Here is a 15138-nt window from a genome sequence, read left to right on the forward strand (position 1 = left end):
GCTGCGCCACCCAGGGATCCCTTGAGTGTTTATTTTTGTATAGTGCGTGAGATGTGTGTGTGTGTGTATGTATGTGCAGTCTAGAAATTTAAAATCCATCTTGATATATTATAGTTCCCTAGTATCAATATTTTACCACTTGAATGGAATGTAGAAAGTTAACACCACTTACGTACTTCTACCCACCTCCCTTTTCTTTCTTTTTTTTATGGTTGTCAAATGATCCTTTATTGAAATATTTTCCTTTGTAGTTAACTCGCTGGGCATTCCACTGCACCACTATTGATGTCATCTATGATGTCATGAGGGTAACAGCCATCAACATTGCAGCCCACAGACTGGGCAGTCCCGAGGATCTCTTTGATGGTTCCAGAGAGTTCTCTGGCTAAAGATTGGTGTTGCATCTGTTGGGCAATATTGACAATCTCATCAAAAGTGGTATTTCCACTGTGCTTAATGTTTTTCTGCTTCTTTCTGTCTCTTGGTGGTTCCTTGAGGGCTTTGATAATCAGGGCAGAGGCAGAAGGTACCACTTCAATCTGGGCCTGTCTGTTTTGAATGGTCAATTTCACTGTAATCCTTAGATCCTTCCAATCACTGGTTGCCTTGGTGATGTCATCACCAACCTTTTTTGGAGATAGACCCAGCGGGCCGATCTTCAGGGCCAGGGCAGACGTGGCACCAACTTCGCCACCAGTACACCTCAGGTACGCGACTTTGATCTCGTTGGGGTCGAACTTAGGCGGGATGGTGGAGGCAGCTGGTGTCGGATGAACCCGGATTCGGGACAACCAAAGACAGTAGCACCTTTGCCTCCTCCGAGCCTAAAGCCAAAAAAAAAGCCCACTTCCCTTTTCATAATTTTCTTAAATATTGCCTCCACACACATTAAGAACAATATTGGACAAGATGACAATTTACTGCTTTCTACCACAAAGCTGGATTTTGAAATCTTGAGTGGAGCAGAATACAGTATCATTTTAAACGAAATGTTTGTCTTTCCATTGGGCTCTCTTTGTTTCTGATTTTCTGATTTTTTTTTTTCATTATTTCATTTCCGTCTGAAGAACTTCCTTCAGTGAGTCTTTTAAAGCAAGTCTGTTGGCCACAGATTCTCTTAGTTTTCTTTCATCTGGGAGTATGTTTATTTCACTTTCATTCCTAAGGAATATTTTTGATGAGTATAGAATTTTGAGTTGACATTTCTTTCAGCCCTAGAAAAATATTGTGCCATTTTCTTTTCACCTGCAAGGTTTTTTTTAAAAAAAGATTTGTATTTATTTATTCATGAGAGACACAAAGAGAGAGAGAAAGGCAGAGACACAGGCAGAGGGAGAAGCAGGCTCCATGCAGGGAGCCCAACGTGGGACTCAATCCCAGGTCTCCAGGATCACGCCCTGGGCTGAAGGCAGCGCTAAACCGCTGAGCCACCCGGGATGCCCTCACCTGCATGGTTTTTCATGATTTATCTGGACTCATTTGAATCGTTGTTCTCCTACAAGTAGTATTTCATTTCTTTCTGGCTATTTCAAGGGTTTTTTTTTTTTTAATGTTTAAAATATGTTTGGGTTCTTTGGATCTTCTCTACTTAGGATTCTCTGAACTTTAATTTGTAGGTTGATGTTTTCAACCAAGTTTTATAGATTTTTGCTATTATTTCTTCAAATATTTTTTCACCCTACAGTCTTTCTTTCTCCCTTTCTTCTGGAATCACTATGATGCGAATGTTAGCTCTTTTATTATTATTGCACTACTCTGAGACTCTGTTCAATTTTTCAATCTGTCCCCTTTCTATAGTTTACTTAGATTAGAGGATTTCTTTTGACATATTCTAACTTTACTGCTGGTTTCCTCTATCATATTTATTCTGTTACTGAACTCATCTAGCAAGTTCTAAAATTTTGGTTATTATATTTTTCAGCTTTAAAATATTCATTAGTTCTTCCTTATATTTTGTATTTGATGAGGTTTTTAAATTTTTTTTTCTATTTGTTTGAAGGGTGTAATCACTTGTTGGGCTATGTTTATGATCACTGCTTTAAAATCTTTGGCTGATCATTTCAACATCTGTGTGATCCTGACATCTGTATTGATTGATTCTCTTATTCAAGCTGAGATATTTCTGGGTTTTGGTCTGATGAGTAAATTTGGGTTGATTCTGGATGTTTTATGTATTATGTCATGGGTGATTTTATTTCCTATTTAAGTATGTATTTTGTCAGTCAGTCAATCTGTTTATATTTAAGATGCACATCCTGGCTCAATTCTGTGGGCTTTTGTTCAAGAATCAGTTTAGTTTCAAGTATTTACAGTGGTATTCAGGATTACTCCATTGTGTGTTACCAAGAGGCAGTCTGGAATATGGAGAACATTTTATGCTGTAGGTTCAGTTCTCAAAGTCATTTCACACATTGGCTACTCAGGGGGTATGCCCAGGACTTAAAATCCAGATTAAAAATTCCTTTCCTTACCTCCCTCTTCTCTTTAATTTTCCCTTCCACATTGTAGCACAATGAGATGGTCTCTGAGGGGAACTACCTCTGCTTCCCTTAGTATAAATGGGATTGTCAGCATGGCTCCTCTCTACTGGCTCTGTGGCTGATGGATCACATGTATATGGGGAATATGCCACCTGTTTGCTGATGTTCACTTAGTGTAGGGTGGGAGCAATCAATAGGGCTCCCTTTCACCATTTCTACTGCACCTAGTGGTAAGGGGGAGGGATGCTATCATTGCTTGTGTTAATGCAGGGGGAATGGAAGGTGAGGGGCAAAAACTTATCCCAGAGTCTTCACAGGCCCAACATGGGTGAGAGAGGTGTGACTTCCTTCATGGTGTTTGCCCAAAATAGAGCAGGTATAGTCTATGTGGTCCCGTCTGCAGAGCTGACCTGTTTCCAGCCTTTGGGTGGAGATAGTAGGTTTGTTTTTTATTGGTCTGTGCCCATTAATGATCCTGGGCATTAATATAGAACCCAGGCTGATATAGAACCCAGGCCAAGATATACAGAAAGCCAAAATCCACAAAATCCAAGGAACTCATAATCAGGTATTCCTGGGAGTCCTAAGGTCCCTAGCCAGTGTCCCTCTCCCACTTTCAGTCTCCTAGTAGTTGCTTTGCTCATTTTATCTAGAATTTTTTCATTATAAATAGTAGGAGTGGGGTGGAATGTGCCTACACCATTTTGTCTGGAACCAGAAATTCCTCCCTTTTATCTTTGTTGATAAAATCTTAGTGCCCTTTGACTGCCACCTCAAACCCAAGGATATATGAGTTGTCATTAATGTTCCTTTCTCTTGAGCTCTCAAGGTCCTTTATTAATATCATATAATTCAGCACATAATTAGATAGCACCTGCAGTTCTTACAGATTTATTCGTGTTTCTCAGTCTTGACCCGTATGGGACTATGTGGGATGCCTTCCTAGTAATCCCATGGTGCTCGTTACAGTTCAGGGCTCAAGCTTTGGACTTTTTATTTCTTGGATGAATTAATTAGAACTCTGGAATCAATGTGCTTCTGAAGCCAAACTGACCTTGCATTCAAACCCTGTCTCTACCTAGTACTGCTTGTAGCATCTTGAATAAGTTACTTAATCTCTTTGAGGTCTAGTTTCCTCATCTGTAAAATAGTTCTACTAATAACTTTATCACAGGAGGTAATGTAAGCATTAAAAATCAAAATACACAAGGGCACCTGGGTGGTTCAGTCAGTTAGGTGTCCAACTCATGATCTCAGCAGCTCAGCTCAGGTCTTGATCTCAGGGTTGTGAGTTCAAGCTCCATGCCAGACATCAAAGTGAAGAAAAAAAAAAAGGCCAAAGTATGCATTAATTAAGTACCTACTGCAATGAAATAGATTGTGCAACACTTTTCCCTTTTTCTTCCATTCGTCTTTGTTTTGTGACAACCTATCCTTCACTTCATAAAAGGAAAGTAAGAGGTGTTGAGAGACAAAAAGAAACGTTAGGGGGGCCTCCAAACACATCCCTTTTTTCTCCTTTTGTTAGGTTAACTTAAATCCAAAAAAAATTCATCTCTACTTGGCTTGTGCCCTGGTGGAAGCTCTTTTTCCTTTGCTTCTCACTGGGCCTCCCATCCATGGCAAGCCTTCTGGAGGTTGCTGGACACAGCAGCTGCCTCAAACACACCAGAGTGATGTACCCGCCCTCTTTTTGTACATCCCCACCTTTCCCACAAGGACCCCATAGAATGGGCCCCACTGATTTTGTAAGCACAAAGGGGTACTTGAAAGCAGCTGGATTGTGTAGATGAGGCAAATAGGGAGAAAGGCCCAGAACTGTGAGCTAGGAGAGCTGCTCATGTCAGCCTCCTGGAGCGCAGGAGGCCCTCCACATCTCCACTGGGAACTAGCACTCTGGAAGTGTGGGGCACCTCGTCCACGCAGCTTGTGTCCCCAAGAGACATGTTTTTTCCACCCTGGTGGGACTGTATGGCCAAAGGGAAGGGGGTCAGGCCTCAGAGGGGCATTGGCTTTGGGTCACTGATAAGATATCTGGGGCAGAAAGATATAAATTCAGGAAAATCACATTTGGAAAGGAAGGAAAATTAATACAGCTGGTTGATGAAGTCTGTTGGGAATGGCAAGAAAAGGGTCTCTTGAGGTGACATTAATCCGGAAAGATTTCAGGGAGACTCAGGATTTGGGGGTGGGTAGCACAGGGATTGCCTTTTAAGGAGAATGGCCTCTGTCAATGAGAAAAATCAAAGGGCATATTTGCAGTCGGGGGGGGGGTGCAGTCACCCACAGGTTAAACCTCAGGCATAAGATGGGAGAGGTGGGCTGGCTTGGCGGAGTGGAGGCTGTGCCTTCTGTTGAGGGAGCAGGATAGGCGGACATTGGCTGGACATATGACTTTCTCTGCTAGGTCTCAACTGCATGCTTATATTTTAGGCTTTTCCTTGAAATGTGTGGGAGGTGAGGCCAGAACAAAGTTGGGGCCCCTTCCCCTGGGAGTTCTATATGGCTTTGGACAGACGGAGCGGGTCCTAAAAGTTGGTGTTTAGATTTCCAAAAGGATTCATCATCAATCCCTACAATTCAATATTTTTTTTTTTCCTGGAGAGAAAGACAGTGCCTTCCCTGGGAATCCTTGCACTCTCACCTCCTGAGGTGTGCACACACATATGCACATGCACACACAAACACACGAGCACACAACACAGAAAATTTAAAGCAACGGTTCCCGGAGCTGTTGTAACTGTCACATTTTATAATCTGCTCACACGTATGTTATAGTCGATGGAGAGCAAACACTCTGCATTTTAACATCCCCATGCAAGCGTGCAGTGTGTGTGGCTTATTGATGACCACTGGGGGGATTCCTGATTTGTTATTTGTAGGCATATATGATTCTGGTAGCAACACTGATGTGATGCAATTTTCTCTCTTAATTTCCCCAGCGTGCTTGTAATTATTGATTTACCAAATGAAAGAATTCTCATTTCGGCAGGCGGTCATTACCACCGCTAACCGTGTCTTGGCTCCGTACCTGACGGGCACCATCAAAGGCCCGTCAAGATTTTTGGGGTCCTATTCATTTCTCTCCAGACCCTACCCCCAGGGAGCACGATGTTTGTTTATGGGCCTCTGTGCCTATTCCTGCGTGCGCTCCACATGATCCCTTCCAGTGCTTTCTATAGGGCTATAATTAATCTCCACTTGCTACATAAAGCTGTGTGCCACTTACAGCCGCACGCTAGTGTTTAAAGTCAGATGGTGTGACCCGGGGCGCGGGACGAGTGGCCTTGCCGCCCCACTACACGGGAATCCACATCTTGCACACAGAAGTTCTCAAAGTGGGTCCATGGCCCCAGAGCTCCAGCCTCATCCGGGAGTTTCTGATGTGCATATTCCTGAGTCCAACCCAGACCAGACGAGTTAGCAACGCAGGTGACCAGTCTTGACTGCTTTGGCTGTGAACCCTTGACGGTGCTCCTTCAAAGCCCCCTAAGCTCTCAGAGCCTCACCCCTCGCTCCCGGGCAGGGTTCCGATGCTGCTCAGGGCTGGAAGCACTGGCCTCGCCGACACCTCCCGCTTAAGGAATATCACTTCCTCCCCAGTTCCTTCTCGCCAGAGAGTCTCTGGGCTCTTTTTCTCAGAAGCGCGCCTAGCTTCTCCAGAGCCCTCCGTGCCCCTTTGGCCGCTGGCCTTGTGACCCACATGTGGCCGTCCCTGAGACCCTGAGGCGGCGGCCAACCTATTTGACAAGCCCGGTACAGCTTGGCTCTTGCTTTCTACTGCCTTTCTCCAGCTGTTCCCCGGGGGTAACCTTGCCCCGCCCAGAGAGCGTGGGCAGGTCCCCTGACTTCTCCACCCACTCTTGCATCCACTTGGAGATCAGAACGTCCTGAGACAGGGATGAAACCCCTGGATGTGCCCAGCAGGGTGACTGGAGGGTGGAGGTGACAAGGGACTGAACCCTGACCTGCTGGGATCCTGCCCTGGCCCCCACCATCTGGGCCTGGCAGGTGCTACCGAAGAGCTTGAAGGGTTATATACCACGTGGCTTCTTTCTCTTGTGGGGCCCTGTGGAGATCATGGGGCTCCCGTCCCCGCCTGGAATCTCTGAGCACTCTCATGGCAGCTGCTGCTAGCTGGGCCCGGCTTCTCCTGACCTTGGGAGTCCGTGGCCCCATCCACTAGGTTCTTGTAGGTGGGACAAAGAGTGGCTGATATTCGAGCTTCTTGCCTGGCTGAGTGTAGGGAGTTTTTTTCTCAGATGTGGTGGGAACTTGCCTTTCCTCCAAGCCCACAGCTGCTACACAGCTGTCTCTCCTGTTGACCTGCGTGCTTCTAGTTGTGAGAGTGGAGGAGTACAAGTGCGCATGTGCGTGTCTGTGTGTCTCTCCTAGCCACCTGTCATCTGTCTGTCTTCTCTCTGTGTCTATCACTTATCCTCTAGCTGTCTATTCTCGATCTGATCAGCTACTTACCTATCAGGTGTCTCTGTCAGTCATGAGAGCTATCATCTGTCTACTTACCAATGTCTGGAAAACCGTGGATTTGTCCCCATATCCCCAAGTCTAATGGAAAACCAGAGTTTGTTCTCATTTCCTCCCTTTTAACTCCTTTTCTGGCAGTAGGAAACCTGGCTGCCATCATCCTTAATACCTTTGCCCAATCTCACTGTACATAACCATCTCCTGCTGCCACTTCTGTTAGTCACCCCACAAAAGTCACAAAAGTCACCCACCGTGTGAGCCAGCTAGGGCCGCCATAACCAAGTGCCATAGGCTGTGGGGCTGGAAAAACAGAAATGTGCTGTCTCACAGTTTTGGAGGCTGGAAGTCTCAAATCAGGTGTTGGCAGGGTGGGTTTCTCCCGAAGCCTCTGTCCTTGGCTTATATATGGGGGCCTCCCACTGATTTGTGCACATGGTCTTCCCTCTGGACATGTCTATGTCCTAATCTCTTCTTCTAAGGACACCAGTAAGATTGGATTAGGGCCCATTCTAATGACCTCATTTTAGCTTCATCACCGTTTTAAATATCCTAACTCCAAACACAGTCCCTTTCTGAGTACTAGTAGTTAGGACTTGACCATTTTAATTGGGGTGGGGGCGGGGGACACATCCCAGCCTGTAGCACCACCCTCCCTCCTGGATACTCTTTTTTGTGCTCCAACTCCCTGCTCCACACTCACTCCTTGACACCAGCCCCCAGGGGCAGCCTTCTCACCCTCCTCAGGTTCTGACACCCACTCTGGGCTGGTCCCCACTGATGGGCCTCTGGCTTCTGCACCAGGCTCCCCACCCATACAGATGCCCTTCTAACCCCCTAGAGCACCAGTACTTGTTCTGGCAATTGGGTTCCTCCTCCCTCTCCCAACTAGTATAGATAATATCTTCTTGACTCCACCTGCTGACTTTAGGACTGGAACAGGAAGGAATAGGAAGAGGAGGGGCAGGATTTTATGTCCCAGGTTGGAAGGTCCAGAAGCAGATGCTGAAACAAGTTTGAGATGCAAGATGTTTTCAATGTCAGTGGAGGGAACTGCTGAGCAGGATTGGGTAGGGAAAGGCGTTGGACTGCAGTGCAGCATCTACAGATCCTTGGTCAATCCGAAGGGGAGCCCTGGAGCTACTGCTGCCCATCTATGTCCTCTGTCTTCATTTCCCTGCACTGTTGGGCCAAGAGATCTGTGCTCCCCAGGAAGAGGGGTCTCTGGGGACACAGCTGAGGCAGACCCTGCAGGAGCTGCTGGTCACCTCCCCATGGATGAGCAGTCCTTCCTTGAGGGGAGTTCGAGTGGTGCATCTCCACATCTACAGCATCTTGTGTTTATAAATGGTTTCCATTCATTTTCTTCAACACCTTGCTAGAAACTTTAAAACACAGCACTTCTTTTCAGCAGGTGAAAATGAATGAATTTCATTTCCCGTCAAGGTAGTTAATCCTCTTGCTGATCGCAGTTATAAACCATAGAAACAACATTAAAAGGGACTATTTGAAGGTGGAAAAAAGCTGGAGTCGGTTTAACCCTGAGGTGGAGGACTTGCACTAGGTGGGATGCTCATATGACTTTTCCCCTGAGGGCACTCCCCAGTCTTCCTGGCATAGAACTCATACAGAGACCTGGGGTTTATTGCCTTGAGATGTCTGAGGACAGAGTGAGGAACTCTCAGAGCAGCTGGAATGACTTGGGCAGTCACAGACAAACCCCAAAACCTGTATGCAAATCCTCCAATCTGCTATGTACCCCAGAAGTGCTGATGTATGGGGAGATCATCGCTGAGACCAGCAGACAGTGACATCCAAAGCCTAAAAGAGCAATACAAGCTTTCTCTGCTGAAGCTGAGACAGAGCTTGGGGGTTTTGGTCCTACTCAGATTGAGCAGCTTAGTGGACACCTTAGGTTGTTTTAATTGAACCCCCAAAAAAGCCTAAAATTAGGGGCAGGATTAGAACAGATCTGCCCCAGCAAAGCGCAAAACCAAATCACACAGAGGAACAGGTTGGTGTGGTCATTCAGTGAAATACTGCTTAAATGATCAAATAAAAGAATAAACTACTGGAACACATAACAATATTTATAAATCTCAAAACATAAAAAAAAAGACACAAAAGAGTACTCGTCGTGTGTCTCCTTTAATATGAAGATTGAGAACAGGCCATCCTAACATATGAGAATAGATGTCAGGACACTGTTGCCCAGATAGGGGGAGGATGGGAAGGTGTATATTCAATGGGTGTTCGTGGTTCGTGGGTGTATGCATTTGTCAAAAATCGTCAAATCTGTACAAATAAGTACCTGACTATCTGTACATATTAATGAAAGATCAACTCACACCCAACAAATCAATAAAGAAGGCCTCCTTTGCACCCGCCCCCATGGTTACAGGATACAGTGGCTTCCCGTAGAGTACGGAGCCACGTAATGCAGCTGGTACTGCGGAGAATAATTAAAAGAAAATCATCTCTCACTAACCACATTGTAAATGATTGTTTCTCTTTTTGTCTCTATCCATTAAGTCAGACACCTCAAAAATGGTGTTTAGGGCATAATTATTTACTTGAAATAGGAAAACATCTCTTCAGTACTTTGTCAGATAAGTAGAATACTAGCAGAAGGCATCTTATAAAGCTGCTTTTTAAAAATCGCCTAGTTTTGGAGCAATGGTGAAATGAGAGTTAAGAATTAAATTGCACGGGGGATCCCTGGATGGCTCAGCAATTTAGCGCCTGCCTTCGGCCCAGGGCCTGGTCCTGGAGTCTCGGGATCGAGTCCCACATCGGGCTCCCTGCATGGAGTCTGCTTCTCCCTCTCCCTGTGTCTCTACCTCTCTCTGTGTGTCTCTCATGAATAAATAAATAAAATCTTAAAAAAAAAAGAATTAAATTGCAAGATGGGGCACCTGGGTGGCTCAGTTGGTTAAGTGTCTACCTTCAGCTCAGGTCATGATCTCAAGGACCCTGCTGAGCAGGGAGGCTGTTTCTCCTTTTTCCTCTTTCTCTGCCCTTAACCCTGTTCATGTTCTCTCTCTTTCTCTCTCTCTCTCAAATAAATAAATAAATAAATAAATAAATAAATAAATAAATAAAATCTTTTTTAAAAAAGAATTAATTGCAAGAGAATTCCTTTCTTCCATCTAGAGATCTTCCTCAATCCACAACAGGGTTACGTCCCAATAAATTCGTTGTAGGTTGGAAATACCTTAAATCTAAAATGCACTGATACACCTGACCTCCTGAACGTCATAGGTGAGCTTCTCCTCTACTTTAAATGTGCTCAGAACACTTATGCTTGCCTACAGTTGGGCAAAATCATCTAACACAGAGCCTCTTTTATAATAAAGTGTTGACTGTCTCATGTAATTATTGAATACTGTACGAAAGTGAAAAACAGAATGGGTGTCAGTGCATGGGTCGTTTACCCTGGTGATGGCGTGGCTGCCTGGAGGCTGCGGCTGGCTCCCCTTGTCCAGCATCACAGGAGAGGATCACACCGCCTATTGCAAGACTGGGAAAAGATCAAAATCCATAATTTGAAATACAGTTTCTATTGAATGTGTTTCACTTTCACACCATTGTAAAGTCAAAAAATCATTAAGTCAGAACTTGTGCGTTGCAGACCTCCTGCACTTGCTCACTCTGGGGACTCTTACCCTCATCCATGGGTTCAGGTCCCACCTCTTTGCTGATTACTCAGATCATTAGGTCTACTTTGTGCACAGACTTCTTGTGAGCGGATATCTTCACTTCAATGCCAGGTAAGCATCTGAAGCCCAAATTTAACTCATAACTCTAATTCTACTCACCACTTATACCACCCCGTGAGGCAAAACCAGCCTTCTCTCCCAGAGAAAATTCTTTCTCTCATATTTTCCAAGTTCCAACAAGGATTTGTCTCTGTGCCTTCCATCCTCTGCAGGAAAAACTCTGTGGTTCTGGTGGTTCTAGCTCCAGCATGCACCCCCCAGACCTCTCCATTTCTGGCCATGTCATTGACATCCCCCAGTCCCAAGGCACCATCATCGGCCCCCTGGAATGTGCACAGCCTCCTCCTCGCTCTCCCAGTCTGTGTCTGCTCCATGGCAGAGTGATCATTTAGAGCTACAAGCTATATGGGGTCACTTTCCTGCTTATATTGCCTAAATGGCATTCCAACTACACTTAGAGTAAAATTAGAGTTCCCTATCATGGCCTGGAAGGCTTCAAATGATTGAGCACCTCTCTGTCTCAAGCTTCATCTCTACACCTCACACCTTGCCCACCACATTTTGGCCATCTGGTTTTTCAAAGTATTCAGTATTTTCTCTTTCTATTTTGTTTGTAGCAGGTAGCCTGTGATGTTCCTATGTGTGATTTCATTTGCTTTTTTTCCTGCTTGGGTTTTGCTGAGTTTCTTGAATCTGAAAATTTATGTCCTTCAACATATTTTAGAATTTTTCTGACACTTCTTCACATATATTTCATGCCTGGTTGTCTCTTTGCCTTCTGAGAGTCCAGTTGCACATATGTAAGACTTTTTGATGTCTTTTCACAGGTAAATAAAGGTCAGTTTACTTTTCCCATCCTTTTATCTTCCTCTCTTCAGACTGAATAATTTCTAATTGCTCAATCTTCAAACTCACTTTCTTTAGTCATCTTCAGCCCATTATCAAGCTGTTATTTGTATCATCATAACATGTATATTGTAATTTTTAATCTCTAGAATTTCCATTTGGTTCTTTCCGTTTCACTGCTGAGAAATATTTTCACTCGTTGAACGCATTCACCTTCTCAAGCATAGTTATAATAATTGCTTTATGTTTACTTAATGACATCTGGGTCAATACGAGTATTCTTAGATTGTGTTGTTGTTTTAAACGAGGTCTGTCATGCTTTGCTGTTTCCTCTATGTCTAATAATTTCGGATTTTATGGACATTTATAGAAATTATGAGTAATATGTTGTTGAGGTTCTGGATTCTATGTTACCCCAAAGGCTATTGACTTTTGTTCGTTTTAGTAGGATGAATCTGGATGAACTCAAATTCCACACCCTGAAGCTCAGCTCAGTTCATCTGCCTCAGCTGAGCTGCTTGCAGTCTGCCTCATGCTTACAATGTTCAAGAATTTGGGGTGCTCTCTGTGGCCCTCTCCTTTCTTTCATTTCTGGCTGCCATGGTTGCTTTAAACCCTTCTTATTTCTCAAGCCTGTAAAACTGCAGATTCGTTTTGTCAAGGTTTTATCCATTCTGTGTTGTATATGGAGGACAGCATTCAGGCTAAGGACTAAAACAATTGGGAACACACCCAGTTCTGTTCTCTTCCTCTGTTTGTCTGTCCTCTTCCACTGTCTGTCGGCTTAGATCATTCTTCATATCTCTAGGTAGCTGTTTTTATTCTGCTGGTGGCTCACCTGGATGCTCTTTATATACAGAACTTATATAACTCAGCACACACACACACACACACACACACACACACATATACACACACGCAAGCCAAATAATCTGATTAAAAAGTGGGCAGAGTACATGATTAGATATTTTTTCAAAGAAGAGATATAGATGGCCAATAGGCACATGAAAAGATAGTCAATATCACTAATCATCAGGGAAATGCAAATGAAAGCCACAATGAAATATCACCTTATACCTGTCAGAATGGCTAATATCAAAAAGACAAGAAATAACAAGTATTGGTGAGGATGTGGAAAAAAAAGGGACCCTCATGCACTCTTGGTGGGAATGTAAATTTATGCATCCACTGTGGAAAATAGTATGGAGGTTCCTCAAGAAATTAAAAATAGAATTACCATTTGATTCAGTAATTCCACTAATGAGCACTTACTCAAGGAAAATGGAAACACTAATTTGAAAAGATACATGCACCCCTATATTTATTGCAGCATCATTTACATAACAAAGATATGGAAGCAAGCTTAATGTCCATCGGTAGATGAATGGATAAAGAAGACGTGGTACATAGACACAATAGAATGTCACTCAGCCATGAAAAAGAATGAGATCTTGTCATTTGTAACATGGATGTACCTAGAGGATATTATGCCAAGTGAAATAAGTCAGAGAAAGACAAATACATATTATTACACGTATATGTGGAATCTAAAAAGCAAAACAAACAAACCAGAAACTCCCACAAATACAGAGAACAAACTGATGGCCACCAGATGGGAGGGGTGTAAGGGGATGGGCAAAAGGGGTGAAGGGGAATGGGAGGTAGAGGCTTTTAGTTATGGAATGAATAAGCCATGGGCATGAAAGGTACTGCTAGGGAATAGAGTCTATGGTATTGTGATTGTGTTGTATTGTGACAGGTGGTAACTACACTTGTGATGAGCATAGCATAGTGTATAGACTTGTCAAATCACTATGTTGTACATCTGAAAGTAATGTAACACTGTGTCAACTAGATTTCAATAAAAATAAATAGAAATTTAAAAACTGAAGGAAATTCCCAAGGCTGAATGAAGGATGTGAGTTTTCAAATTGAATGGGCATATTCACTCCTAAGTACAGTAAATGAGAAAAGACCCCATTTGGGACACATCCTCAAGAAATTTCAGAACATCAAAGAAAAAAAAAGGAGTTCCTAGAAACTAGTTCCTAGAGTAAAACAAAAAAGTTCCTTTTTAAAGGAATGATATTTAGATTGGCATCAAACTTCTTAAAATGAAGCAATGTCTTTGATGTTTTAAGATAAAACCATCTTAAATTTAGGATTTTATTTCCAACCAAAATTAAATCAACAGCAAGGATTGAGGAATTGTTCTCTCTTTCTTGAAAAATCACTTTAGCAAAATGAAAAAGTTCCTGTAAAAAATAGGAAAATTAAAGATCCAATGTAGTTTCAGACAAGAACAGTGAAGGGGTACCCCAGGATCACATCTGGGTGGTCTTGGACCAGCACCACCACCCATTTGGGTACCATGTTCCTCATTAATAATATAATAATATTAAAGTGGGGAGAGGTTTAAAAGACCTCTGACAGTGAATATTCCATAAATCTGTTTTTTAGCTATCTATGTTGTATAATAAATGATCACAAAATTAACACCTTAAAACAACATACATTTATGATCTCAGAGTGTCTACTGGTCAGGAGTCTGGACACAGCTTAGCTGGGTCCTCTGTTCATGGTCTCATGAGGCTGCAGCCAAGGTGCCAGCCCAGGCTGGGGTCTCATCAGAGGCCCAACTGGGGAAGGATCCATTTCTAACTGGGCCATTTCAAAGTCTATCTACAGTTTACTTATTCTAAATTTCAGAGCACAATGTATGATCTCCTTCATCTGAAAAGTAGGCTAGAAGCCAAACCTGGAAGGTTGTTTCCAGGAAGACTCAGCTTAATTGTGAGGCAACAAGAATGTGATCTGTTGGCAGGAAACCCACTAGGTGTCAAAGAGCAACTGAGACACTAGGGCAGCACATCTGGTTTAGGATTGCTAAACCAGAAGAATAAAACTTTAATGAGACAATGGGAGGAAGCTGGGCTCTTCATGGTTTTCTTCTTAATACTGAGTAGCAGACAGTTTTTCTTATATCTGTGAATTTTCTAAGAACACTCCACTCTACTTGGAAGGTGTCTGATTTCTTAGAATGCTTAGGGTGAGACCCCTGGCGTCCTTGAAGTTTGCTCACCTGCTATAAAGTTAATGAAACAGAAAGGAGAGATAAATAATCTATACATAGATTATTCTTGTATATTATAAACAAAGATGGAGGGAAGGCCTTGGAGAAATAAAACTTTCCTCATGTAGTTTTTTAGTTTCCTTTACCCAGAAAAGAAATTATTCAGAAAGTATTGTGAAAATGTCACATTCTTCTTTCTGGAGCATGTCTTATAGGCGGGATCTTGTTTTGACGTGTTCTCCACTTAAAGAGGTCATAACTCTTAAGTATTGTCATGCACACCTAACTCTGGGAAATGAACAAGGGGTAGTGGAAGGGGAGGTGGGCGAGGGGTTGGGGTGACTGGGTGATGGGCACTGAGGGGGGCACTTGGTGGGATGAGCACTGGGTGTTATGCTATATGTTGGCAAATTGAACGCCAATAAAAAAAAGTTTTAAAAAGTATTGTCATGCAAATTCCTTCTTATGTCTTAAAATAGTTTATAAAGTAAGAAACAGCCTAATGTTTACCTTTATGGCCTTTCCCCCCCTGCATATT

At 43.3% G+C, this 15138-nt stretch overlaps 1 protein-coding gene across 1 annotated transcript; it reads right to left on the minus strand.

The window, feature by feature from the left end:
• Positions 1-211: 211 nt before the first annotated feature.
• LOC129500024 (60S ribosomal protein L12-like) lies at positions 212-1452 on the minus strand. The gene is made up of 2 exons (XM_055310171.1): positions 1447-1452; positions 212-824 (listed from the first exon to the last, which is right to left on the minus strand). The coding sequence occupies exons 1-2, from the start codon at positions 1450-1452 to the stop codon at positions 252-254; spliced, it is 579 nt and encodes a 192-aa protein (XP_055166146.1). The 3' UTR covers positions 212-251.
• Positions 1453-15138: the final 13686 nt, after the last annotated feature.

This window comes from Nyctereutes procyonoides, unplaced genomic scaffold (assembly GCF_905146905.1).
Source record: "Nyctereutes procyonoides isolate TBG_1078 unplaced genomic scaffold, NYPRO_anot_genome, whole genome shotgun sequence".
Taxonomy (NCBI): Eukaryota; Metazoa; Chordata; class Mammalia; order Carnivora; family Canidae; genus Nyctereutes; species Nyctereutes procyonoides.